General features: G+C 49.9%; 1 protein-coding gene and 2 long non-coding RNA genes across 3 annotated transcripts; 2 read left to right on the forward strand and 1 right to left on the reverse strand.

Annotated features, from left to right (window-relative positions):
- Positions 1-300: 300 nt before the first annotated feature.
- Nr1d1 (nuclear receptor subfamily 1 group D member 1) lies at positions 301-3,841 on the reverse strand. The gene is made up of 7 exons (XM_035448152.1): positions 3,790-3,841; positions 3,198-3,548; positions 2,832-2,920; positions 2,584-2,728; positions 1,594-2,237; positions 1,085-1,270; positions 301-672 (listed from the first exon to the last, which is right to left on the reverse strand). The coding sequence occupies exons 1-7, from the start codon at positions 3,839-3,841 to the stop codon at positions 301-303; spliced, it is 1,839 nt and encodes a 612-aa protein (XP_035304043.1).
- Positions 3,842-5,585: 1,744 nt separating this feature from the next.
- Positions 5,586-13,749, forward strand: LOC118239228. Its single transcript, XR_004770921.1, has 3 exons — positions 5,586-7,285; positions 9,118-9,288; positions 9,673-13,749. It is a non-coding gene; the product is annotated as an uncharacterized LOC118239228 (long non-coding RNA).
- A 978-nt stretch (positions 13,750-14,727) lies between these two features.
- On the forward strand, positions 14,728-19,471 carry LOC118239229. The gene is made up of 2 exons (XR_004770922.1): positions 14,728-15,155; positions 19,229-19,471. It is a non-coding gene; the product is annotated as an uncharacterized LOC118239229 (long non-coding RNA).
- Positions 19,472-24,801: the final 5,330 nt, after the last annotated feature.

Here is a 24,801-nt window from a genome sequence, read left to right on the forward strand (position 1 = left end):
CTCTGCCCCAGAGCAGGGCATGCCCAAATGCTGGGAGCAAGGCCACAGGCTGGCCACCTCCCACCCCTCAAGACCACCCTCCCACCCCGAGCAAGCCACATATGGCCAAGCTCCCTTGCTTTTTGCTCTGTAGTACCCCCTGCCTGGGATGCCCTTCCCCCACTATGCCTGGCAGTTATCTTGTCCCTTTGAGGCCCTACTCAAGTGTCACCTCCTTCCCCAGCTCTCCCAGGCAGAAATAGTTGTCTGTGCTTTCTTGGTTCATGCTAATACTGTGACACTTATCTCACTGTTTTATAATTAGTCGGGCATGAGTCTGTTTCCCAAGCTAGACTGTGTCTGAATCATGTCTGTACCCCAGTGCCCAGTGCAGGGCCTGGCATAGAGTAGGTACTCCATAAAAGGTATGTTAAATTGAACTGCGTGTGCCTCCTCCAGGGTCAGGCGAGAGCTTGGCCTACCTGCAGAGACAAGCACCACAGCGGTGAAAAGGCCCAGCTCCTCCTCGGTAAGCGCCAGGGAGTTGAGCTTCTCGCTGAAGTCAAACATGGCATTGAGCAGGTCGCCCATGCCCATGGCACCGAGCTCCTGCAGACTGTAGGTTGTGCGGCTCAGGAACATCACTGTCTGGTCCTTCACATTGAACAATGATGCAAAACGCACCATCAACACCTGAAGGGAGGACAGGCATTTTGAGTGAGGAGGGAGGAGCATTTGCCAAATGATTCCCTACAGTTTCCCCCAAACTTCAAGGGTGTGGCCTTAGATTGCCAGTAAGGGGTGGCCTCTGAATGGCCAATGGTGGGGGGAGGGCCCAGGTGGAAGTAACACCAGTTCTGGGATGTGCATCTAACTAAATACCATCCATCTGCCAGGTGTTACTCTGATACAGTGAGTCTGGAGTAGACACTGGCTTGGAGGACAGAAGCCCCACATACCCAGAGGCGGTAATGGGAGTTCCACCTCCTCCATCAGAAAGAACACAGTTCCAAAGTCCCTGAACCCCTTCCCCACCCTAGTCACTGAGCTATTCCCACTGGCTCCTTCCCGTAGTTAAGAGCAGGGAACATCAAGTATTGCTCACCTCAAAGGTGCCAGCCTTCAACAGGGTCACCTGGTCATGCTGAGAAAGGTCACGGAAGCCGGGGATGTGCTTGGCAAACTCTACCACCTCACGCACAGCAGGTGTGAAGCTCATTGAGAAGTCTTCCCAGATCTCCTGCACAGTCCGGCCACTGCGTCCATGGGGATACATGTTCATGGGACATGCCTATGGGGACGATGGAGTTAGGAGGGCCATGTCAGCCAGGTGGGCTCCTCACCTGGGCTCCCCCAGCAGGACTACTTTCCAGGTTCTGCCTGGGCTAAGAGCTATGGCCCCTGAGGATGGGTCTCTGGCTTAAAATAGCATTCAGGTGTTAAGTGACGATTAAGAGTTCCCAGGGAGAACCCAGGTTTCAGGGTCATTTCCTGAGCAGGGGGTATTCCCACCATCGCCAGTTCCCACAAACAGCTGACACCACCTGCCTTCCTCTAGGTCCAGCCTTCCAGGCCCCCTCCCTCTCTCTCTCCACATTGGCTCCATGCCCTCACCAGCAGAACATTCTTGGTGTTGCCTTGCCGTAGACCGTTCGCAGGCGCCTCGCCTTCTGAGGCCGAGTATACGTGGGTGGGGCACAGACGATGCCCATTGCTGTTGGGTTGGTGGCAGCTGTGATGGGCAGAGCCAGAGGGCCAGGTAGGAGGGTAGGAGGAGGGGCCCTGGCATAGACCATTCAGTGTTTCATTATGACGCTGAGCCGCCAAAATATTGTTGTCGTTGGGGGCAGGCGGGCATCCCTGACTTTCCCAGCGGTGTGGGGTAGTAGCTGAAGGGCTACCTGATGCGTGATTGGCATTGAAGTTGCCAGGTGAGGTGCCTAACTTGTCATGGGCGTAGGTGAAGATTTCTCGATGGGCCCGAGCCACCTGGGATATGACATCCTCCACAGTGGGCTCAGGGCTGGGGGATCTGGGTGGTGTCAGCTGTTGTGGGAACTGAGAGAAGCCCACCAAAGGAGTGGGGGCTGGCGCAGGAGGGGTCGAGGGGCCTATGGAACCCGAGGTGGGATGTGGGGTAGGTGAGGTCTCTAGAGGACACAGGCTGCTCAGTTGGTTGTTGGCCAAGTTCATGGCGCTCTGCATCTCAGCGAGCATCCGTTGCTTCTCTCTCTTGGGGATGCGCCCAAAACGCACAGCTGCAACAGGATGAGAGCCGTGTCAGGAAGTTCTCACATACTCACATGCCTGCCTCTCTTCCTTCCTTCCTCCTAAAGGGGTAAGACCCTGAAAGCTGGAGTTCCACTTCAGAACTGAAACCAACAAGGCCACGCCCATTCAAAGGATATGATAGTAGATGGATGGGGGGGGCGGGGCACACACACAAGCGTGTTTGTCCAAGAGGTTAACACATGGGCAATGACATTCGCAGTATCACATGTCAGAACTCAAGGCTTTTTTTTTCCCCCCCCTACGGGGAGGATTAAGGTAGAAAATGGGTGGAAGGATATGGGGCAGGGAGGAGACATGGGGATACTGCCTTACCATCTCTAGACATGCCAACGGAGAGACACTTCTTGAAGCGACACTGCTGGCATCGGTTGCGATTGATACGAACAATGGAGCAATTCTCATTTTTCAGACACCGTTTGTACTGGATATTCTGTTGGATGCTCCGACGGAAAAAGCCCTGGAAGGCAGGGTGACTAGTGAACCTCTTCATCTAAGCTGAGCCCCTGCATCATGGGGGGAAGGCATCACCTGCCTGGGTCCTCAACCCCAACCCGCCTCACCTTGCAGCCCTCACAGGCATGCACGCCATAGTGGAAGCCTGAGGCCACGTCCCCACACACTTTACACAGTAGCACCATGCCATTCAGCTCTGTGGGAGGAGACAGGCAGAGGGTAAGCAGAGAGGCCTGAGTGACCTGAGATATGGAGGCTTTCCAGGCTGAAGATTGTCAGAGGGAAGGGCTAAGGAGGAGGCTGCTGTGTCTAGGAACACTCAGGTGACTGGACTGGACGGAAACCAGTACAACTCTAAAGAGAAATCCCAAAGATCAGGGCATAGACCTGAAGGTAACTGTCAGATGGAAACCAACTATCAACTGAATCCTGGCTCAATTCCTTTCCCCTAAATCCGCAGGGCATTTACTCACTGGTAATGTTGCTGGTGCCTTTGCTGGGAGGCACTCGGCTGCTGTCCTCCATGGCCACTTGTAGACTTCTTGGGGGGCTCCCGTTATAGAAGGAGGAGGAGGAGGAGGAGGAGGAGGAGGATGACGATGATGCTGAAGAAGGGGAGCTATCATCACTGAGGCTGGGTGGTACACTTCCAAAAGAGCGGGCAGGGTCCTGGGTGAGGGAGCCGGTGGGAGACGGTGGGAAGTATGCCGGACAACCTTGAGTCAGGGACTGGAAGCTGCCATTGGAGCTGTCACTATAGAGGGACTCCGGGCTGGTCCGGCTGGGAGAGGAGCCACTAGAGCCAATGTAGGTGATAACGCCACCTAGTAAGACAATGCAAGAGAAGGGTATCAACTATCATGTGTGGTTCAAGGGCACCACCTGCTCATCACCAAAATACTGCTCTTAGAAGTTATGCATGTAGAACCCCTAAGCTTGGGTAATAAACAATTCTCCCACACACACTAGGTAGGCATGGTCAACCTTAAGAAATTCTCCATCACCTACTACATGATAGTCAACCTAGTCACAAGAAACACCCATAGCCATTTATTTGCACAATACATTCAAATTCTGCTTTGGGTGAGGCATAACCCCCACTGGGCATCTCATACATGGGAACCCCTGCCCTAGATATTTTCCTGAGGGAATACTGACTGCAGCTAGTAACTTAGTTATAAGGGGTACACTTGGGGCTGGGATGGGCAGCTGACAGCCATTCACAAATAAACCTGCTGCCAATTATACACTAACACCTATCCAGTGATGGACCATGAAGAGTGGCTAGCCAAGAGGTCATACTACTGTAAGACAGTCACCTTCCCTTCAAACCCAAAGACATTTTCTCATAGAGTAAGGAACAGCCTGGCGCCCCTGGCCTGCAAGCGATGAGTCACAATGACTCTGAGTCCAAGAAAGACTTAGAGATATGAGCTGCAGAAGATACAAGAGAGGAATAAATTGTCCAGCCTGGGGATTTAGGCATTCCCCCTTTCGGGTCTCAGCCAGATGATGACTTTGGCTCTATAGCTCCACTCAGGGACTTTGTCCCTATGGCTACACCGCCAACCAGGTGGTTCTGCAGGTATTTGTTCTGTGGTATTTGCAGAAGAGAAAAGTGACTTGCTTACCAAACCTCTGCCAAGCACTTTGCTTGGCCTGCCATGGGTGGAGTGGGGAAAGGGAGGATCCCCAGACACGTGTGTTCGCTGACACATGCCATGCCACCGTGTCTGCAGAAGCACATGTCTCACTCACCCACTGACACACACTAAACTAGGCAGGGCAACCTTAAAATAGCTCAAGGTTGGTCAGGGTGAACCCAGCTGCCCATAAAATAGTTGCAGAATGGCTAAGCGGCTACTGTTTCACGGCTGGGGTGGGGGATGGGATATTTATGTGGACCTAAATGAACTTGACCTAGTTTATCCATCCTGAAAGAGGGCATGAGAAAGTCACTCAAAAAGTCTTCCAACTTTGAAGTGAGAGGCACTGCTCAAAGACCCCAGTTCTAAATCTAGATCTGTATTACTACCAATTTGCTTTCCAACCTAGAGGAAACCAACACTTCCTCTTTTGGTCTGTTTTCCTTTCTGTGAGAAACACACACACACACACCAACAAAAAAACAGTATGACGGAAAGAAGTAGGCTTTCTGCTCTGATCCTCAGAAACTCATGTTTTGGCGGAGAAGACATTCATGGCAGGCAATGAGGGTACTTGGGGAACAGTTAAAGACTTTGGGAACGAACATGGGAAAAAGCTGAGTCTAAATGCAGTAAAATGATGTTAGTGCGATTAAAATAAAGGGGAGTAAGTATGAACTGGTGTGAGGTCTCGTTGGGACGCATAAACTTGAGGCCAGAACAAGTCACAGGGGTGGCCCCGTCTTAGTCAAGTCTCGGCCATGGAGGGTAAGAGGACCAGGCAGTTGGAGAGGAAAAGAAAGCAGGCGGGGGCGGTGAGTCAGCCCAGCTTCACCCAGATCTAGGTGGAGAAGGGCGGGGCGGGAGCCTGGCCCTCAGCTGGCCTCACGTCCCTGCTCCACGTGTGCCCCTCGCACGTGGCTCCCCAACGAGGAACCCCGGAACTCGAAGCACCGCCTTCTCTTCCCTTCTGTCGCAAGCAGAAACCCGCCCTCACCCCGCCCCTTCGGCGGCGTCCTGGGTGGAAGGCTGGACCCTAAAACCAAGCTGGGCCGGGACAACTGAGGGGAGGAGAGAAGGGAACACGCGTTGCTCAGGCAACTTGAGGGGCGGAGCTCATTATGTAACGAGGCCGGGAAGCAATGACCAATGGGATGGTGGCCACGGCTTCTACTGAATGAAAACAAATGCAGCACGTGGGCCCGGCTCTGCAGCCATGTGAGCCCTCCCCAGGTTCAGGCGCTGTGGGTGCCCTGCCTGGAGATGAGCCCCAAGCACCCGACTCCTCAGGTGGAGTTCCCTACTGCCACTGAGGATTCCCCTGTAAGAGCTGACCCGTTCCTTCACACCCTCCAGTCCCACAGCTTCCCAGACTCCCTGGAAGTGGGCTAGAACTTGAAAGTGAAAAGCGACAGGCATTCTACAGCAGCAAGGGATGGACAGATGGGGAGGTTCCCCGACACTGCTTCAAAGCGGTCCGTCTCCCTAAACTCTTCCACTTGCCACGAGTATCCACCCTCTGTTTCATCTGCCCAAGATTCAAGTTCCTGCGGCTCAGGGGAATTCGGAGGGGTAGTTGTGATGATTAGGCTTTAGGCGCATTACCAGCCAGAGTAACCCGCCCTGGAGATCGTACCTAATGGCTCTCAGCACAGTAGCAAACACCGGCCAGAGGGAATCCCCAATCCTTTACAATTACAAAGTTCCTCTCCTAAGCCGTGGATGGAAATGGAGACAGTGACAGAGCAAGGATAATGATAAGAATCTTAGTACCTGTGTTGTTGTTGGAGTCCAGAGTCGTCATGTCTTCACCGGCTGAGAGCGGTCATTCAAACTGGACCTTGACACAAACTGGAGGTTGCAGTGGTCTCTCTCGCCCCCTGGGCAATGGCTGAGGGAGACAAGTGGACCCCGCGGCTGAAAATCAGGATTCCAGGCACCAAGCAATAAGGTTTTGGGGTGGCCGGGCTGCAGCCCTGCAGAAGGGTAGGACGCTGAGGCAACCGAGGTCTGATTTGCATGGGAAGAGCAGAGAGAATGTGTGTAAGGAATCAGCCTGCAGCAGATCTGGCTGTAAGGTAGCAAGGAGGGTAGGGTCTCTGCAGTGCACCGATGCCACTCCTGAAGGTTCCGCAACACTGCAGGGTAGCAAATCTGGAGCTTCGGGTGCAAAAGTCCCAAAAGGAGAGAAGCTGCAACCAGGAAGTAAGTAGGTGGTGGAGAAACGAGGCACCCAGACACACAGAGAGACGTGTGCCCTGCTACGTTCCCTCAGCAGTAATATTTCACTCTGCCAATCTCAACCGCCTTTTGCCCGAGCCTTTCCCTGGGACAGAGGACTCTGCGCAGGCGCCAGCAGCCCAGGGTTCCCGGGCCGCACGCGGCACTGGAGCAGGTACCATGTGATTCCAGGGAGCGCCTCGTGCCCCAGTGACACACTTTTCCAGCAGCCGGCACGTTGAGCTCTATGCGGCTGCGCACCGCCAAGATTGTTGGGATTTGTAGTCTACTGACAAAGTAGGCGGAGTGCGTCTATTCCCCCCTTTCTGCTTTGCAAAAGTGCTTGTTGGCAGCAGGGAGGAGCTGAAAGTGGACTAGGGTGGAGTTTTCTGAAGAGTCAGGGTGGCGTGTTTGGAAAGCCTTGTATGGCAAGGGCATGTGAATTCCTGGGGAGGGCCTGGCAAGCTTTACTGCTCTATGGGAGATCAAAGCTAAAAGGCTCTTTTTGCAAACCTAGCAAACAGCAAACGTGAGACCTTCACGTGATTGCAGAACTGACCTCGCCCTGAGGTTATTGGTAAGGGGGGGGGGAGTGGGGAACACGGGACACGGGACAACAAGCTGAGGAAGGAGATTTCCCTGGAGTCAAGAATTTAAGCTGGTTTTTGCTATGGTGACAAGGCGGGATAGACATTGTGAGTGCCTTTCACTTACACCACCCCCCCCCAGGAAGAACACCCGCGGGAAAGGAATGACACAGATAGAGTGGGGATATCCCTAGGGACTCCCTGTTTGCTTATACGACACCACACTGCCCACTCAACTGACTTTGGGGTGAGTCATTTCCCTTTATCTGGGAAATAAAAAGGACAACAGAGGGATACTTCATGGTGAAAGTGCTTTGAGGTCCTAATGTGAAGGGGTCTGCTCGTGCGTGCGGTACATACTTCGTACTTCGTACTTCATGGGGGCAGGAGTTCACAGATTACCAGAGAGGACACGAAGATCATTTAATCCCTCCTCCCATTGGCAGTGTGTGCTGGCTCGTGCCTGCAATCACCGTACTTGAGAGGCTGAGGCAAAAGGACTGCCATGAATTTGAGGCTGGCCAGAGCTACATGGCAGGACCCTATTGGGGAGGGTTTGGGGGGCAGTCATCTTCCTTCCTCTTAATGAAGAAGGAAAAGAAGGGGCTGGCCCAAGGCCAAGCATACACTGCTGCTTTTTTTAAAAAATAATTTATTTATTCTTATTTTATGAACATTGGTATTTTGTCTGCATGTATGTCTGTGTGAGGGTGTCAGATCTTGGAGTTACAGACAGTTGTGAGCTGCCATGTGGGTGCTGGGAATTGAACTAAGGTCCTCTGGAAGGACCACTGAGCCATCTCTCCAGCCCAGCATCCACTGCTTCTTTTGTTTGTTTGGTTTTGGTTTTCTCTGTGTAACAGCTCTGGTTGCCCTGGAACTCACTCTATAGACCAGGCTGGCCTTGGAACTCACTCTATAGACCAGGCTGGCCTTGCACTCACAGAGATCCACCTGTTTCTGCCTCCCGAGTGCTGGGATTAAAGGTGTGCCACCACGGCCTAGCCACTGCTTCCTTCCTTCTTTCCTTCCTTTCTTTTATTTTCGAGACAAGGTTTGTCTGTTTAACAGCCCTGGCTGTCCTAGAGCTCACTCTGTAGACCAGGCTGGCCTCGAACTCACAGAGATCCGCCTGCCTCTGCCTCTGCCTCCTGAGTGCTGGGACTGCCTGGCAGCTTTCTTTTTTTCTTTTTACCTGAAAGCTTTCTTCACTTGCTTTTAGGCAGCTCAAGAGAAAGAAGTAATGGAATTCTGGGAAGTAGGGCAGCCACCTAGGAAGCAGAGAAAAGCATATTGGCAGGCTGGTGGTTTGCCCTGGGCTATTTGGTTTGAAACTTAAACAATGAGTGAGCCCCCCCACACACACACACATACACACACACCTCAAAGCTGGAATGAGGGCACCAAGGAAAAAGTAAGCTGAGGGTTAAGGCCAATGATAGTGACTGCACAGCAGGCTTGGCCACCGATCCTCTGAAACCTAGGCTTCAGCTCTGTTCCCTCACACCTAACAAGAGTGGGACAGACAAGAAACAGCAGGCTTTTCTCTGGCCCTGCCCCTTGAGCCCCAAGCAAGGAAGCTGTTGCAGAGCACTATGGGAGGAACTGGGAGGAGCTAAGACAAAGGAGGAAAGAGGCTTTCCAGGAAAACTTGGTTTTGAACTCAACCTCCACTCCCTATCCCTCCTCCCACTAGACTGTGTGGAAGAACTGGGAGGTGAAGCTGCTCTGTCCCTGGCTCCCTGCTCTGAGTGACCTTCCTGAGTGGGTCAGAGCCAGGGGACCCCACCCAGGTATCTGTCAGGGCTGTTCAAATTCCAAAATCCCATGGTGCTATCTAGACCCTCCACCCCACCCCAGTGCCAGCATTGCCTCTGACATGGCATGCTTCCCTTAGTTGCTCTGTGGCCCCCAAGGCACTCTGTCTGCTCTGTGTACAGCTGTTGTGGTCCTGCTTTTGCTGAGCATGTTTCCATATGAAGGAAGGGCCAGAGATCAAGACTCCCCTGGCGTTTGCAGCCAGTGAGAAGGCAGAGGGAACCAGAGCTGAAATTCATTCAGCCTAATCCTGCTCTTGGCAAGAAGCAAAGTTGTTTTCCAGTCTGTGTGAGGTATGAAGGCAGAGGCTGGGAGGAAGGGAGGGAGGGGTGCTGCCTCTGACCCCTGTTTCCTCTGCACTTCACATAGGGCTCTGCCTTTTCTCCCTGACAAAGAGCCTTTTTTTTTTTCTTCTGAGACAGGGTCTAGCTCAATGGGATGGCCTTGCATTTTGAATCTTCCTGCTTCTGCCTCCCAAGTGCTGGGGTTGCAGCTGTTACTCATACACCCAAGTCAAAGAAGTGACTTTGGATATTCCTTGCAGTGGAGATGAGGACATGAGCCTACTTCGCACTCTCTACCTCTTTTGTGGGATTCAAGGGAATAAAATGAAAGGTTGGGCTTTTTCTTGGTTCTAGAAGATTCTAACATGTAAACTCTGCTTTTTTCTCTACCAGGGACTTCTAGAAGAAGAGCAGAGGAACCAAGGAACCAGGGAATGTGTTGTCTCACCCAAGGGAGACTAGAGTAGACCGATGGCTTTTCTTTGGCTTAAATCTTAGCTTAAGACAACAGGTGTAGGGGCTAGAGAGAGATGGTTTAATGCAACACTTAAGAGTGATTGCTGCTCTTGCAAAGGACAAGGGTTCAATTTCCAACACCCAGCATGGCAGTTCACAGCCACCTGTAACTCCAACTCCAGAGAATCTAGCACACTCTTCTGGCCTCTCTGGGTACCAGGCACATACATAAATGCAGGCAAAACACCCATACACATAAAATAAAAACTAAGTTAAAAAGGCAGCAGGTATAGTTCAGTACAATCTACTTATAGCCAGTATAGCGGCTCCTCATGCCCATAATGCAAGTAATGTAGAGGCTAAGGGAGGAGGATTACTATGAGTTCAAAGTGAGCCTGGGCTTCTTAAGAGTTCCAGGTCACTACAGTAGAAGACCTGTCTCAATCAATCAATCGATTAATCAATCAATCATCAAAAACTCTACCAAAACAAAAACAACCACACAACATCCTTTGCTCTCACACCAGCTAGACAGTCTAGCTTTACTACACACACACACACCTGGCATGCACATGCACACAGACACATATAGAGTCAATTTTAGCTCCCAAGAGACCAGATTCAATGAACAACACTCCATAAAGTGCAGCCTGGCTCCATATTGTGTGCACCTCCACTTGGCTTCTTTGAAGTCTAGGATTCTGAGGAGTGACCTCACTATTTGGAGGCTTTGTTGGATCCTCTGTGTTTGTGTTTTCAACTGTGTCTTTAGTTTCCCCAGGATTCTCTGAAATGGGGATGACATCAGAAATAGAAAAACAGGGCTGGAGAGGTGGCTCAGCAGTTAAGAACACTAGCTGCTCTTTTAGAGGACATGGGTTCAGTTCCTAGCACTTATATAGTGGCTCACAACTGGTGTAACTACAGGTCCTGTCGATCTGAAGTCCCCTTCTGCTTTCCTCAGGCACCAGACATGCATTTGGTATACATACATACATGCAGACAAAACACACATACACATAAAATAAAAATAAATTTTTAAAATCTTTAAAAAGAAAGAACTAGAAACAGGAACAAGGGCTCTAAGCTCTGGTCAGAGCTTCTTGGCATGCTTTTAGGGGACTGGGGTTTGATTATGAATGTAAACAGCACCTTTACATGTGTCTGTGTGCAGTGAGTCCATGAGTGGCTGAGTGTTTGATCCAAGATCTATTCTCCTTGACAGTAGGTTGGTTGTTCTGGGTAATAGGGCAACACCCTGTGCAAATCTTGAGTGGCCTAAATCTTGGTCAGACTGTTTGACTGACTGACTGAGGGTGGGTCCCTATTGAAAATAGGTCAGGCTTCAGTTAGGTACCTTCCCATCCCCCTCCTTTCTCATTGGGAACCCATTATCCAGGGTAAAAACCTGTTGGCCCAGATGATGCAAACCTGGAATAGAAACCCAGAGATGCCCCTGAATCAGGGAACCAGACATTTACCTAAAAGAGGTTCATTTCTTACCTTCCTGAATCATTTTCCTGGTTTCTAAAAGGCCAGCTAGCCACATCCAAAATCCCACCATTTGGGGAGGACCTCAAGACAGGAGAGACAAATTCTGAGTTAATTTGTTATGAAACCTTGAGAAAAGAAAAGGCAGGAGGCAGCAGCGCTGACGGGGTTCAATGGATATGTTTGTCACCTTTTCCCCACTACAATTCTTTCCACAGAAATCACACACACACACAAAATCGTATTAAGTACTAACTGTATGCCAGGCATTGTGCTAAGGACCATATAAAAGTTCTCTCTACTGGGCAGTGATGTCCCATACCTTTAATCCCAGCACTCAGGAGGCAGAGACTGGAAGATCTCTGTGAGTTCCAGGCCAAGGCCAGCCTGGTCTACTGAACAAGTTCCAAGACAGACTCCAAAGCTACACAGAGAAACCCCATCTTGGGAAATAAATAAATAAATAAATAACCAAACAAACATTCTTTCCTTTGGTTTTCATAGAAATTCAGTGCTGTAGAGTACATTGGGGTTTTTTTGTGTGCGCCCCACCTACACACACCGTGGAGATGGGGTTTCTGGCTGTCCTGGAACTTGCTTTGTAGACCAGGCTGGCCTCAAACTCACAGAGATCCACTTGCCTCTGCTTCCCAAATGCTGAGATTAAAGTGGTGGGCTACCACCCCCCGGCTGTAGATCACATTTTATATTTTGGAGATCAGGAAACTGAAGCTTAAAGATGTTTATTAATATGGTCAGGATGCCAGAAGGGACTAGGAGAGCTGTCTTGAAGCTGTATTTACAGAACACTATCAAAGAATGACAGAGTTCGCAGAGATTATTGGAAGCACAAAACTCCCTAGCCCTGCTTGGAACAGCCACTATCTGTCACTGTCAATAAACATGGCAGTGCTGGGGGTTCAGCGCCGGGCCTGAAGAAGAAATTCAACTAGCAAGACTTGCCCTCCCAGAGAGAATGGGTCCTGCTGGGGATACGTCCAAGCCACATAGGCATACTGAGCCCTGTTTCCCAAGCTGGGGTGCTGCTGGGAAGGGAGGTGTAGCATCAAGAAGAGAAACGTCTGTTCCCTCCCACACAAGAACCTCAGCTTCCCAGAACCTCTCCTTTAACTCCAGCATTTCGTCTTCCCTTAAACTCTTCCTCCATCCTACACTCCCATTATCTGGTCGTACGAGGTAGGAACAGATCAGAATAGGATGCAAAAACCAAACCCACCCAACCCAACCACCCAATAAAAACAAAACAAAACTTCCACATGGGCTGCTCTAGAGGCAAGGGACTCAAGCAGACAGATGAGCTCTGGACTCCACTCAAGTCTCCTAATTATAGGGGCCACAGCTGGTGATGGATAGGGGAAGGGCTGATAGGCCAGGTACTTCCTTTAAGAGATTATTGAAACTGGGTTCACCCAGACATGGTGGCTCACACCTTTGATCTTAGCTTGGGAGGTAGAGGTAGGCAGAGCTCTGTGAATTCCAGGCCATCCTTGTCCACATAGTGAGTTCCAGGTCAGCCAGTGAGACCCTGTCTCAATCAATCAAAATAATTAATCAATTAATGAGTTGGGTTTGCTGAAAGTCTGGAAGGCCATCAAAGACAGAGAGAAATTGTCACATGACCCTAAGAAAGGACAAAACTGGCATTCCCATTTATCTGCCTGAGAAATGTGTACCTTTAAAGCCACCATCCAGGATCAATTACACCTCAGTGCTTTGGGGACTCAAAGGAGAATCCCCTTCTTTGAGCTCAGGATCTTAGTCACATCACAGGATCCTGGAGGAGTCCTACATTGTCCTTAGCAATACAAGACAAGCTCCAGGTGACCCTTAATCTGGTGAAGAGCCCACCTTCCTAGCTAGGGATACAGTGCTAGCCAGCATGTCATGCAGACGTCTCCTGTCCATTCTTTGCTATACCATTGCTGCAGCCCACTGGTGATACCATCTCCCAGCCTCCTGTACCAGACGGAGCTCTGGCTGTCCTTGAGTTAAGCCTCTGTGGATTGGGATGCAGAGAAGTGTGGGGTGTGTGTCTGAGTGAGAAGGCAGGGTGCCTCTGTGCCTGCCTTATCTCCATTCTAAGCTGCATGTCAAACTCTCTCCTGATCCAGCGTCTCCTATTCTTTGGGCCTTTGCAGATCTCAGTGCAGCTGTCTAGGGAAGCTGCTCATGACAGTCCTCGTGACAAGGATGGACTTCGGAGGACCTGGGGCCTGGGCAGGCATTGGGGGCCCTGTGTCGCTTCTGGGAGGCTTACATAAACACTGGCTGGGATGAGGAGGGAAAGGAGGGTGCAGTGGACTGCCCAGAAAAAGAAAAGAAAAAAAAGCAACCCCCGCCCCGCCAGCTCAGCCTGTGTGGAAAGAAGGAATAAGGCTCACGTTCGGTCCCTCCTCCCGCCCTTCTCCACTGGTTGCAGCTGTTGGTTGGAAGGTCTGCAGTATGATGGGGGAGGGAGGCAGGGGAAGGAGAGAGAAGATGCTACTTCACAAATTCAGGATCCTTCCCCCTCCTCTAAATCGGTGCGGGGGGGGGCGCGCTGGCAATTTGATGAGATTTTCAATGCGGCAGGAAGGAGCTTTGGCTCATTAGAATGCGCAGTTTGCACCCTTGGGGGGGGGGGATGTGCTGGTTACAAAAATGCAGACGTGTGTAGGGGCCCAGAAGAGAGACTTTAAAAAATAAAATAAAAAGCGCCAGCTCTGCAATGCAGGATCTGCAAAGTTTTTGGTGTGTGAGGAAATGTGGGTCGTGCTCATTTCAATTGCTTGTTCCTGCTAACCTACTGTCCGCTTGACTCCAGCAGAGCCTCACCTCGCAGCAAGAGGCACTGCGGTGCAGAAACGGGGTCACCAGTGGGCTGGAAGTAGGGGCTCTGGGGTTACAGTGCCTGTGAGCGGGGGCGAGGGGGACCGCTGCAGTGAGGATGAAAGCTAAACTTGTCTTTTGCCCCGTTGCTTGTTCTGTGACAGCCTTTCTAGGTCTCCAGTCCCAACCACGGACTACCAAAGGGACTTACCCTTCCAATCCACCGTCTCCACAGACCCCGCCCCCACGACCCCCGCTGCAGACCTGTTCTTAGCTTCCTGTCCCAGACCCACAGATCCCTGATTCTCTTTGTTCTAATCCTGAGTGGACACTAGCTGCACGAACGTGTAGCATCCTCCTTCCTAGAAAGAGGGGACCCAGAAGCTGGTTTCAGAAGCCCAGGCTGCAGCTAAAGCAGGACTCAGCTTGGAGGCCAGGACCCCACTTCATAAGGAGGCTGGGATGAGAGATGCTGTGCTCTTGACCTGGATAGACCCTTTGTTATGGGGGGGGGGGATCTGGGATGTCTGGTAGGTGAGCATGCTGCCTTGCTGATGACTGCGCTCGCTCCCGGTGGCTCGGGAGAGACCAAAAGGACAGGAGCAGAATACAGGGCAGGAGACGAGGCGGCCTAGTGGCCTTTCACTTCTTCCCCCTTCTTTCCCTCCTGCTTCCCCGGCCACTGGAGGACAGACGAGTGTGTTTGTGCCGTCTTGAAGCTCACGCGGGCTGCCCGGGTCACATGGCCCGGGCATGTGCAGCCTGCTCCATTTCTACCACAACAACTCGCTCATAAACAGCCCGGCTGCTGCGGCGGTGGCGGCGGAGACATGTGCAAGCGAGGGGGTGGGGCACGTGGCCCTGCCCGAGCCAAGGGAAGGACTGGATTGCTCAGCGCTGCCTCCACCCCTGCAGGCACTGGGCTGCCTAGCCACAGGAAATTCCTAGTGCTCCCTCGCTGTAGCAAAACATGTTTTGGGGGAAGTGACTTTCAATAAGGATGGAGTCAACGAACTAAATAAAAACGAGCACAGATAACCAGTCCTAGATAGACATGCTTGCCCTTACCTTGCGTGGTGGAGCGTCTGTGCAAAAGTGAGGTACTCATGATGCTCCCAGCTTCCCTCTTCCTATATAAAATTGGGGCCAACCAGGTCTTCTGGGTGAATATTGAGGTGAGGGTCTTGGATTCACTGAGGCGACCATTCTCAGATCAGTAATGGAGATTATCAGCCTGGAACCCCTAGAGAAATGCAAATTCTTAGACCCACCGGAGGCTCACTGACTCAAACGCTGGGGACAGCTCGGGAATCTGGTTTAGGACGCCCTCCAGGGGATCCGTTGTGTGAGGGAAACACAGCGCTAGGTCTGAGTTCTCTCCAGGAGATACAGCCATGATCGGGGATATTTTTACCTTTCTCCAATGTGGGGCAACATCTCAGAGTTCAGCCAGCAAGCATAGTCAGATTTAGTTTGACTCCGTGCAAAACCCATTTATCGGGTTCCTCCTGTATGCCAGGATTCTGGTAATGAGGACAAATGGCACACACTGGTGGGATAGTGAGTGTCTGTGTTCTCCAGGGGAGTAGCATGCTATCTGAGGGAGAATGAAGCAGGGAGATGACTAGGTCCTCCCTTCCATCCCCTTCTTCCCCTCATACCCTTGTTCTGAGTTTCCTGTTGAAACTACTAATTAGGGGGCCAGAGATGCAGCTCTGGCTTCAAGTCTCCGCACAAAGACCTGATGAGGTGGCAGACCTTAGGACCTGCCTCAGCCCTGGCGGGTAGCACACCTTTAATCCCTGTACTCTAGAGACAAAGGCAGGGGGGATCTCTTTGAATTTAGGGCCAGCCCACTCTATACATCGGTACCCTATCTCAAAAGCAAACAAAAAACAAATCAATGCTCCCCCCCCCAAGAAAAGCCCACTAAGATTGTTATTTTGTTTAAGTTTAAAAATATAAAACGCACAAGATGGGATGCCAGAATGAGAGAGACATTAACCACGGAGTTTATTCCAGGTGGGAGAGGGGGGAGAGCGAGAGTGGGGGAGTCGAGACAGAGAGAGTGTAAGAGACAGAAAAGCAAGAGAGACGGTGTAAAAGTAAGAGAAGAGAGCAAAGAGCAAGAGAGTAAGTGGGCAGGAGTCTGTCTTTTAAAGGGGTCCTCTACACCGATGGGCAGACTTAGTTCTCATGGAACGCTGGGCTGAGCAGGCCAGCATGATGCTTGAACCTTTCAATTGTGATTTAATTTTTTTGAGGCTAGAGGTAGAATTGTTTTCCTTATTTATTTTTGTTTTGTCTTTCATCTATTTTGTTTTTTGAGACAAGGTTTCTCCCTGTAGCTCTGAATGTCCTGGAACTCACTCCATAGACTAGGTTGGCCTTGTACTCAGAGATCTGCCTGCCTCTTTCTCTAGTGATGGGATCAAAGGTGTATGCCACCACTCTCTCTCATTTATTTTTATTATTTTAGTTGATGTGTATGAGTGTTTTGTCTGTATGACTGTGTACTGTATGCATGGCTGGTGTCTGTGGAGGCCAAGAGAGCAATGGGTCTCCTAAAACTGGAGTTATAGATGATTGTGGATAATGGAAATTCAATCCAGGTCCTCTGAAAAAGCATCCAGTAATCATAACTGCTGAAACATCTCTCTGGTCCTCCCTCTTGTTTTTGCCAGGCCTGGGGATCTTGAGCTAGGTATGGTCATAGACCCTTGATTCCTCTGTGTGAAACTTAATGAATGAGTACACATTTGCCCAAACTCATATTGCTTAGTTCTCCAGGGTAAGAAATGGTAGGAGGAGCCAAGAAAAGGATGAGAGGCTTGGAAGTTCCTTGGGACCTGGGTCAAATGAGTTTAGCAGATAATGAACAGGAAAAGGTTTTCAATAGGAGAGGATAAGGGATAGCACCAGCCTACCCCAAGACCCAAAATTGTGGTGAGAGGGTCTCAAGGTAAATCACAAAGGCTCCTGAGAATGAAAGCTGAGCCTGGAATGCCACTAGAGAGTGGAGGGCCAGAGTCTCCCTCCTTACATAGGCACAGAAAACAAGAAGGGAGAAGCCAAGAACAGGAGGTGCCCAGGCCTCTTTGGCTTTCCCTCCAGCACAGGGAGCTAGTCGCAGGCTCCAGCTTCTGTTAGACTGGGCTCTGACCACTTGCCTCCTTCGTTCTCCCTGCTTTCCTTTCTGAACAATATATTTTTATCTGAATCTCATAGAGCTTTCTTTTGCTTCTCTGCAAGACTTCCTCTGGGCCTGAAAGGCTCTGGGCCCAAGGAGCAGACAGCGCTGCAGGCTCAGCTGCAGTGACCTACATTGGCTCTCCCCTAGGCCTGGGGTGTGGGGGCTGAAGTTTCCAGATAGGAACTTGGGAATCTGGCACAGGTTTATAGATGACGGCGGCAGGGCCTACTGCCTGCAAAAGTGGCACTGGGGATCTGTGAGGCGGGGGAGGGGGGGCACCAGACTGAATTCTCACTCTTTATATCGGTGCCTTGGTGGACATATCAGAAGATTCTCCTCCCACAAATGCAAAAACTATTCTTGAGCTGTGCCCCCCTCAGTAGGACAGAGAGGTCCCTGTCGGACCTGGCCTCTATCCATGGGATCTGAAAGTCGTTTTTTTTGCAGGCTCTTCATTCTTGCTAAATGCATCCCACTCAGCTGCATCAGGCTGCAAAGATTTCCTTGGTCTTGATCTGGATGAATGAGTTCAGATTTCAGCTGATTTATTTCAGAGAAAATGGAGGCCGAGTCAAGGTCGGGTACTCAGAAATCGGCTTACTCCTGGGTTTAACTATATAGAGACTTTAGACCCAAGGTTCTGTGAAAGAACTTGAGGGGATGAATTGTCACTAATAATTGATGGCTTGAGACCCTGACAACTGAATCCCTCCTCCTAGGCGGGGAAGGCAGGTCCTGAAATAGGTGTCTTCCCTACCTATTGTGAGCCATAGCGCACAGGGTGATCACCCGCCTCCACATTGTAGATGTTTTTACTCAGCCTAGGAAATCCTATTGGGGTGGAGTGGGGGGGGGAGGAAATTAAACTGTGGTCACAAAGAGTGACTTCAGAGCCTTTCACTTAGCGGAGACGAGTGGGGGAGGGGAGACAGGCTGTGCAAGACTGGGTGTTATTCTTTGCCTGAACCTTTCACTGGGTGGCTCTGTGTCCAAAGGGCTTCCCCTTGCCAAGCCCCACCCCAAAGCCCAGGAAGTCCACCGCTTGGCACCTAGCCAAGGCAGAGCATTCCTCAACCTTCAGACCGGCTGTGGGATGGTTCCCACAGGAGGAGATGGGAGGGGAAGAAAATGGTCAGTGAAGAAAGAGGTGACCCTAGTGTGTGGAAGGTGGGGGTGAAAGGTCAGCGTTAGTTTGCAGTGCCACGAGCCTCCGTTAGTGGAGATGAGATTGGATGCTTTCCAGCGGCTATGCCAGGGGTCTACAGACTGCCGAGCAGAGGACCCTTGTGTCAACTCTCCGTGCAGGGTCATCCTTGACGTCCTAAGTTGTCCTCTACAAGCTACTTCAGTTTGCTTGTTGTCTCTCTCCCTTACTCTGGTTGAGCTTGGGCGCCCCCGAGTGGTCAAAAGCAGGAACTGCAGTTGGGCTGGGGGGAGGCGCTCACTGGGTCTCCCTTTGCCTCTGCCCCTCCCTTTTCCTCAGCCTAAGCCCTGGACTCTGGAAATAGCACCTGGTAATGGGAGCGTTGACAGATGCTGAGTTATAGGAGAGCAAGTGGCCCAGCCAGAGATTTCAGTCTTCTGACTTGATGGCTTTGGGACTCTTTCCCTTAAAAGTAGATGCTCCAGGCCAAGTGTGACAATAGATGCCTGTAATCCCAGCCCTTGAGAGGTCAGGGCAGGAACACTGGGCATTCCAGGCTGGTCTGAGCTAATAGTGAGACCATGAGAAAAATGGAGGAGGATTGTGGTCAGTGTGATGGGGGTCTCAGGACTCGCCCTATTTGTTTCCTCCACATTTCCACACTTCATTCCTTAACATGTCCGAGTGTTAATATGTTTCTTAGCTACAACAGGGCCCTTTTCCTTGGGCTCCCAGGCTTGTCTTGGGCTATGACTTCTGTGACATTGGAATCGCAAATAGCCCCACAATCATTCCATTTTTTTTTTTTTTTTTATTTCTTTGTTTTTTTAAAACAGGCTGGAGAGCCATCTTGCTGATACCTGTGGAGGCCAGAAGAGGGCATTGGATCCCCTGGAACTGGAGTTACAGATGGTTATTAGCCACCATGTGTGCTGGGATTCTTCCTCTAGAAGAACTAATGCTCTTGACTACTGAGCCATCTCTCCATTCCCTCTGGCCCCAACCTTCCTACCTCAACCTCTCCAGTACTGGGACTCCCCACTATGCCAGCCTAATAAATTTACCCTTTCTTCCCCACACCACTTAGCACTACCTTTTTGTGAATACTGTCCACAATCCTCCCCTCCCCAATTCTATAACCCCAAGTCCCCATCCAACTCTTTATTTCCAGAACAGGAAACGGGAGATTTCTGCCCCATTGTATTTTGCTCAAGGTATTTTCCACCAAATAAGTTGAGAACTGCAGTGTTCAGAAGAGACCTCAAAACAGGGGGAATGAGCACAAGAGTACTGTCCTCTTATTTATTGGAGACAGGTTCTCTATGTAGTCCTGACTGTCCTGAAGCTTGCTATGAAGACTAGGCTGTTTTCAAACTCAAGAGATCTGGCTGTCTCTCCAGTGCTAAGACTAAAAGCATGGGCCACCATGCGGGGCACTGGGCTAATTTTCACTGCTTGCTCCTTCTTCCAACACCATCTCCTGGGGCCTCCATTCTAAGCAAGTGCTCCTAATGCTGAAGGGGAGATACTGTTTTAGAAACCTGTTAGCTTGACCAGTCTGACTGAGCTCATAGAACAAATTACACTGTTGTTGGGGAAGGCCATTTAGGAACAGTCCACCCATTGCAGAGAGGCACTGTGCCCATAACCCAGTTCATAATTAGGGAGTGCTTGTCTCTCAGCTCTTTATCAACACTATGAAATCGAAGGGAAGCAGAGTTGGAGTAAAGGTAACCAAATTACCTAACTTCACACCAAGACAACTTTCTTTTCTTTTTTGGGGGGGCAGGGTGGGGTGGGGAGGGGTTCGAGGCAGGGTTTCCCTGTGGCTTTGGAGCTGTCCTAGAACTCACTCTTGTAGACCAGGCTGGTCTCGAACTCACAGACATCCCCCTGCCTCTGCCTCCCGAGTGCTGGGAGGCATGCACCACCACCGCAGGGCGGGCCGACAATTTTCACTGATGGAAGCTGTCTTGGATTTGTCCCTTTTCTTAAAGAGGGCACTGGGGATTGAATTTAGGGGCTCCAGCTCCTATCATTCAGCTATGTTACCACTGAGCTAGATTCTCAAACCTTTTACAATTTTGTAACAGGGTGTGGCTAAATAGCCCAGACTAACCTGCATGTGGCTACCCTCTTCGGCCTCCCCATGAGTCCAGATTACTCGTGTTAACTATACAGGAGTCTTCTGTGTAACCCTTTAAGTTATTTTTGTTTGTTTTGTTTTTTGACAAAGGATCTCACTATGTAGTTTTGGCTAGTCTGGAACTAGCAATACAGACCAGACTGGCCTCGAACTCACAGATCTCCTGCCTGCTCCGCCACTCAGGACCCTAACCCTTAGTCTTTAACCAGAGAACTACTTGGGTAAACAGTCGTCTCCAGCTGAAGCATCCAAGTTGCCGTATAGTACGTGAGCTCTCAGTAACGCCCCCTAGGCCAGGCTGCTGCCCCAAAGTCACCCTGAAGAGGGCACCTTTGTTCGCTGGCTAGCGGATGCCAGCTACAAGGGGGCCTGAGGAAGGAAACACAACAATTGACCACGTGTTAGGGGTGGTTCTCGCAGAGGCTGCTGGGACAGGGAAGGGAGGTCCACGTGGAGTGGGCGGGGCGCTCTGAAAGTTTTGGCGGGGGGCTGCCTTATAGAGGGGAAACAAACAAAATAAATGAAAACCCACCCGCATTTGAATTGTGATCTTAATGGCGAAGGAAACTGGGGAAAGCAGGTGGGTGCTCCCGGTCCTGGGAGAGCACTGGGAGACCGGGACTCCCGCAGGCCCGCTGGAGCGCAGGGCAGGGCTGCTGGCAGAAAGCTCCCTGAGCCCTGCAGACCTTCGGCGGAAGCTTCTGGCTCCCGACTGGTTGGTTTCCTAACCTCAATCGAGAAGGGAGACAAGGTGTCGAACCCGGGCCGTGGTCTCCCTGCGGTGCTATGTGGGTGGGACAAAAGCTATAATGTCAGTCACACAACTCCAATTTTTATTTACCTTTCCTGAGCACCTCGGGAAGCCGCCCGGGAGACTCCTCTCCCTGGAGAGAAGCCAAGACAAACGTTGGCCTTCTTACTACCCAGTCCTGCCCCCTGTTAGCAACCTCATTGTCAAAAATGGAAGAGACCAGGCAAGATGAGCTCCTCCAATCAATTTTCCTTCTCCTGGGGCTGTGGTGGAGGTCGGAGTGGTGCCTGAGAAAATCACACCAGGGCAGGTAAAATGGCTTGCAGAATGCTCTTCACACCACGATGCCCTTCAAAGAATGGGGATAATAGGAATGGAATTCTGCAATGCCATAAACCTGCGTAGGATGGTGAAAGACTTGCTATTAACTCCAGACTTGCAGCCACTGGGCAAAGTGGTTATCATTCCACTAGAGATAAAATGGTTCAGGGACTTGATTTATGGGTATTTGGCACTGCTTCTCTTATGTTCCCTCGCAACTGACTCTGCTTTTAGTTTTTTGTTGTTTTAGGTCACTGTTTCTCTCATATTGTAGCCCTGGCTGACCTGGAATTCATTATGTACAACAGGCTGACCTCAAAATTCTCGGGCCTCACCCTCCTTCCAGGGCTGGGATTAGGGGCGTGCCTCACCATACCTCTCCTGGCCTTTACACTTTGAAACCTCACTTCCTTATGTGTTTAAGTTCCTGGGTCACCAAAGCTTAGGCAAGAATTCTAATGAAAGTAATTCTTTGCCTGGCCTGGAGGGGCACACCTGTAGTACTAATCTCAGCACTTTGGGAGGCGGTAAGGTCAGAAAGAGTTAAGAGGTCAGCCTGGGTTACAGAATGACACCCTGTCTCTAACTAACTAAATAAATAAAAATCTGAAAATCAAAACCCAGAAAGACCTTCCTAAGTTTCTGGTGGTCTATCCTTTGGAGTTGAGCTACAATCAGACTGCCAATCCAAAGATTCCAGTCTTTGGGAGAAAAGTATGTTTATTTAGTTTGATGCAGTGAAATTGTAGACTTTGGATTTTAGGGCTGAAAAGTTTCCAGGAAAAATAAAGTTGGGGACTGATGTAGGATTACCAGCTGGTAATTTATCTGCGGGTAAAGACATCGTTCATTTCACATAAGACATATTTTGGGGCAATGGATCGAAAGTTCACAATTCAAGGTCAGACTGGGCAATTTGGTGAGACTGTCTCAATGTGTCAAAATCAGGCTGGACATATTGCTCTATAGAACACTTGCCTAGCATTCATGAAGTCCTGGTTCAGTGTCTAGGACTTTTAACAAACACAAAAGAGCTAAATCTCCATTAGAAACTGCTCCCACACACCTTGCACCAATGGCTACAGGTACTAGACAGTGCTCTCCCACCCACAATTTATCCTAGACGTCTCTAGTTCAGTCTGTGTACCCCAGATCAGGGATGGCACCAGGAAGAGAAGATCTAACTCAGCATTTAAAAAGCAATTATAGGGGCTGGAGGGATGGCTCAGAGGTTAAGAGCACCAACTGCTCTTCCAGAGGTCCTGAGTTCGATTCCCAGCAACCACATGGTGGCTTACAACCATCCCTTATGAGATCTGGTGCCTTCTTCTGGTGTGCAGATATACATGGAAGCAGAATGTTGTATACATAATAAATAAATCTTTTAAAAAAGCAATTATATAAACAGGCTCTTGCTGTGTACCTCAGCTGGCTTTTTTTTTTTTTTTTGGTTTCTTCGAGACAGGGTTTCTATGTGGTTTTGGAGGCTGTCCTGGAACTAGCTCTTATAGACCAGGCTGGTCTCTGAACTCACAGAGATCCACCTGCCTTTGCCTCCCGAGTGCCGGGATTAAAGGCATGCACTACGAAAGCCCCACTGGCTTCTAACTTTTAATCCTCTTGCTTTCATCTTGTGTGTTGGGATTACAGGTATGTACTTTCAGGCCTGGTGGCACAACACCTTTTGGTTTGCCTGACAAACGAAGATTTGTTACTAGCACTCTGGAGGCAGAGGCAGGCCAGTCACTGTGAGTTCCAGGCCAGCTTGGGCTACATAGTGAGATCCTGCCACAAACAAACCAAGAATTTGTAATAGTTGCAAATTTTAAAATGAGATTATAAATTAAGATTACTAGAACTAGGACTGGAGATATAGATCAGTTGTTAGAGTACTTGGCCTGTGGTGAATGTGTACAATAATAAATGCCTAATAAATACAGCACTCAGGAGATAAAGGCAGGAAAATAATAAGTTCAAGGTCCTTCTCAGTTACACAGTTAGAGGCTACCTGGGATGGACACACACACACACACACACACACACACACACACAGACACACACACCTCATCTTAAAACTCCAAACAAAATTATGAGAAATACAAATACCACATAATAAAGTTATATTGGAAAATGACCTCATTCATATCATTTCTGGGGGCTAAGCCGGGCATTAGTGACACACGCCTTTATTCCCAGCACCTGGGAGGCAGAGGCAGGTGGATCTCAGTGAGTTCAAGACCAGCCTGGTCTACAAGAGCTAGTTCCAGGACAGTCTCCAAAGCCACAGAGAAATCCTGTCTTGAAAAACCAAAAAAAATAAAAAATAAAAATAAAAAAAAAAATAAAAAAAAAATAAAAAGGCTTTACAGCCAGCCAAGCCTAAATTAGTCACTACCTGGTCCTGCAAGAGTAGGTAAATAGGCTTAGCCTAGCATGATGGTGCCTGCCTGTAATCCCAGCACTCAGGAGGTGGTAGGTAGCACGAAGACCAGGAGTTCAAGGCCAGTTTGGTCTACTCAAGACCCTGTCTTGAAAAAAAATAAAACAAAACCCCAGAAAAAAACCCAAAGCCAAACTAGAGCTTCTGAATGGTCAGGTCTAAGGTGGGACCTGGTAATTTGCACATTCAAGTTTTCAAGTGGTGCTAATGATGCTGGTTTGGATTTATTATGTTTGTGCATGTGGGGGAAGGGGGCTTGTCACAGCTTTCTGTGAAGTTGGGATAATCTTGTGGAGTTGCTTCTCTCCTTCCACCTTTACACACGTGTTGGAATTTAACTTTGGTGGCCAGGCTTGCAGGACAAGCACCTGTGCCTGCTGAACCAGCTCACCAACCCGATGATTGCTTCTTGTAGTTTCAAGCCACAGCCTTGGCTTCTCTCTTTTTAACTTAAAAAAAAATTTAATGAATATGTATGGGTTTTTGTCTGCATACTACATGTGTGCCTTCCAGAAGAGGGTGTCAAAGCCCCTGGCACTGGGGTTACAGATGGTTGTGAGCCATCATTTAGGTCCCTGGAATTGAACTTGGGTCCCTCTGTAAGAACAGCAAGTGCTGTTAATCCCTAAGGCAACTCTCCAGCCCTTGGAGTCTCCTTTTATGAATTAATATTAATTTTATTTGTTTGGCATGTGTACCCTCACTGTGAAAATGGAGGTCAGAAGATGACTTGTTTATCTTTCAATGGAGT

The sequence above is a fragment of the Cricetulus griseus genome, chromosome 7 (assembly GCF_003668045.3).
Source record: "Cricetulus griseus strain 17A/GY chromosome 7, alternate assembly CriGri-PICRH-1.0, whole genome shotgun sequence".
NCBI lineage: Eukaryota > Metazoa > Chordata > Mammalia > Rodentia > Cricetidae > Cricetulus > Cricetulus griseus.